Source organism: Nanorana parkeri, unplaced genomic scaffold, assembly GCF_000935625.1.
Source record: "Nanorana parkeri isolate BGI_ZX_2015 unplaced genomic scaffold, ASM93562v1 scaffold2999, whole genome shotgun sequence".
Classification (NCBI taxonomy): Eukaryota; Metazoa; Chordata; class Amphibia; order Anura; family Dicroglossidae; genus Nanorana; species Nanorana parkeri.
The window spans coordinates 57,507-60,690 of record NW_017309267.1 but is presented as its reverse complement, the minus strand read 5'-3'; the positions used below and the strand labels follow the sequence as shown (position 1 = coordinate 60,690).

The window sequence follows — 3,184 nt, the reverse complement described above, 5'->3', positions numbered from 1 at the left end:
AGAACAGCTGGCGGGTTGTACTACTATCTGGTGCTCCATTAGAAAGATTTCCCCCCACTTCCTGTCCTGGTTTCGCCAGACAGGAAGTGGGGGGAAATCTCCAACAGTAAAAAAAAAAAAATGCTTTGGCCAAATACATATCTGTGATCATTCAGCACAAATAAAGAACAAACTACACACCCCTTCCTACATTGATTCCGGCTCCGCTGAGTCCATCCATCATGGCGGGATTTTGTCAACTGCTCCTGGCCAATCGAACACATACCTGGCGCAGAGCCGATCACCATACAGATCAATGAAATGATCATTTATAAGCGATAGATCGTTATTGATTGTTTATTTAGGGGCAGTCGATCTGACATTCACTAAACATTCACTGTAGGTGAGCCTTCCTGGTCTTTTAAATGTGTTTCCGCTAGGGATGCACCGATACCGACACTAGTATCGGTGCCGATGCCAGGTATTTGCTCCGATGCCTGGCCCGATACTTGAGCTTCCGATATCAGGAAGCCGGGCAGCGAGTCATTACACACTGCCTGGCTCCCTGATTGGCTGGGAAGCCAGCTCCACGCTCCCTTGTCAACCAGGGAGCATGGACCTGACTTCCCGGCCAATCAGAAAGCAGGGGGCCATGTCATCACTCGCCGCCCGGCTTCCTGACTGGTCGGGAAGCTGGGCAATCAGGAAGCCATGTAGTGAGTCATTACCCACGCCCCGGCTCCCTGATTGGCCATAAAGCCGGCTCCAGGCTTCCTCGTCACCTGGTAAAGAGGTAGCATGGAGCCAGCATTCCGACCAATCAGGGTATCAATCAGGAAGCCGGGCGGTGAGTCATCACACGCTGCACGGCTTCCTGATTGGCTGGGAAGTCGGCTCCATGCTCCCTCGTCACCAGGGAGAATGGAGCTTCCCGGCCAATCAGGAAGTCGGATGCCATGTAATTACTTGGTGCCCCGGTTCCTGATTGGTCGGGAAACTGGCCAATCAGGAAGCCAAGCGGTGAGTCATTACCCGCCGCCCCCTGCTTCCTGATGAGCCAGAAAGCCGGTTCCATGCTTCCTTGTCACTTGTTGATGAGGAAGCATGGAGAGGGCTTTCAGGCCCATCAGGAAGCTGGGGGCCGAGCCATTAATTACCTTAATGGGACTTCCAGGATCGGTATTCGGGATCGGCGTGTAATCGATACAGAAACACCGTTATCGCTGCATCCCTAGTTTCCGCTATAGCTTGCCCTATTGCACATTGTGCATAGGACCCCAGTGCACCTCCCGGCGGCTGGGCGGCAACACACCGTACCGCAACAGTGTGCGTTGTGTTCCTGTGTGTTACAAAAAGTAGTCCCTGCGCTGCCCCTTCTTTTTGATGCATGGCGTCGCAACCCATGCTACAGCGATACCATGCATTGCAGCTCATCACCCGACCACGGGGAGATGTCGTTGGCGTTCCATTGAGCATGAATGGCAATGCTACGCACCAGCACGCCTGGCCACACACAGATTGCTATACGTACGGCCACCATAACAGACCCCCAGACAGCGGTAAAAACTTGGCATCTGATTCTTTACCAAAACCGAAACATTTTGGCTGAACATACATTTTCATTTCTGTGCTCTACAGGACACGCGGGATACGGGAATCAACCGTGGCTGATGACCCCGCTGGCCGCAGCCGAGACGGCAGCAGAGGCTCGGTACAATTGTGCCCACCAGAAGACTCTCCATTGCCTGGAACGACTTTTCGGCGTATGGAAATCGCGGTTCCGGTGCCTCTCGTCTACCGGGAAGCTGCTCTACGCTCCCACCAGGGTGGCCGAGCTCGTCATTGTGTGCGCGGCGCTCCACAACCTGGCGTGCAAGCACGGGACGCCGCAGGAGATCGACGACAACCTGCAAGCGGAGGACGAGGGGCCGGCTGCCGACGACGAGGAGTCCTCGGAGGCGGGGCACAGAAAGAGGGCGGAGCTGATCGCCTCCCACTTCAGTTGTGAGTATATCTATATGTGCGTATACTTATATATATATATCTACACATGCATATACACATACATATATATTATTTATAAGAGATAATTTTGATTTATGACGGGTAGATCATTATTTCTTGTTTCAAGCAGTCAATCTCTAACATTCACCAAACATTCACTGCAGGTGAGTCTTCCCGGTGCAAGTGTTTTAAATGGCAACGCAGCACATGCTATTGAGATACTATGCATTGCAGCACAACCCAGAGCCGCCGGGAGGTGCGTTGCCGCGCCATTTACTATTCTGTGTTCAGAAACAAGCAAATGGAAAAAAATAGATCGCTGTGAGAGTTTTAAAGTTGGATAAAACGCACACACAAATAACAATGAACGTGCGTTGTCCCACCATAAGGCAATGCTCCCTGGCACTATGGAGAAAGCTGCCCTTCAGATGCATTAGTGACAGCAGAAACATTGGGATCTTGACAAGATGGTTGGGACGACCCTGATCCTGAGAGCTTACCATCTAAAAGGGCGATGGGCTGATGGAGGCAGTAAAGGCCCGGCTAATAGGTTAATAGGTAGAGGCAGGATAGGCCTTTTTGGGATTTGTAGTCAAAGCACAGCTGGAGGGCCGGAGTTGCCCACCCCGATTCAGCTGCGGCGTCTCAGTACACCGCTCAGTATACTGAGCCTAGGGTGACGGGAGGACGCTAGTTTGTGTCCTCCCGTTACCCTAAGGAGAACTATGGGGAAAAGACTTAACCCCAAAGTTCTCCTTTAACTACAGATCCAAATATGCTCCGGGCAGGCCTGGCGCTACCGCAAGGCAGGTCGAGCGGCCGCCTGAGGGCGCTGAAGGGTGAGGGCGGAAAAAAAAGGGCATTTTGACAAGTACTTGTATTTGTCAAAATGCCCCGATTCATAGCGCAAATGCTTGCGCTATGTTTTGTTTTTTTTCTTCACTTACCTTCTGTCAGAGACTTACCCTGCGGCAGTCCGGCCGGGCATCGCGGCTCCACCCCCAACAGCGTCGTCTCCTGACTTCAGGGGGAGAAGCCGGCGGCCGCACGTTGCTCCGCCCCTTTCTCGCCGCTCTGTACGATAAGACGGTTAGGGAATAATCCCTGCTGTTTTCCTTCAATTATTTCAGACACTCAGTTGTTGATTATATCTTTTGAGCACTATTTTGCGGTTCTCCGTACTGTTACAGGCAGGGGGGGG

At 52.3% G+C, this 3,184-nt stretch overlaps 1 protein-coding gene across 1 annotated transcript in view; it reads left to right on the top strand.

The window, feature by feature from the left end:
- Positions 1 to 3,184, top strand: part of LOC108802642 (putative nuclease HARBI1) — a 9,741-nt gene that overhangs the window by 1,016 nt on the left and 5,541 nt on the right. The window contains exon 2 of the mRNA XM_018574498.1: positions 1,618 to 1,983. Coding sequence (XP_018430000.1) covers positions 1,618 to 1,983 — 366 coding nt within the window. The remainder of the gene's footprint in view (positions 1 to 1,617; positions 1,984 to 3,184) is intronic.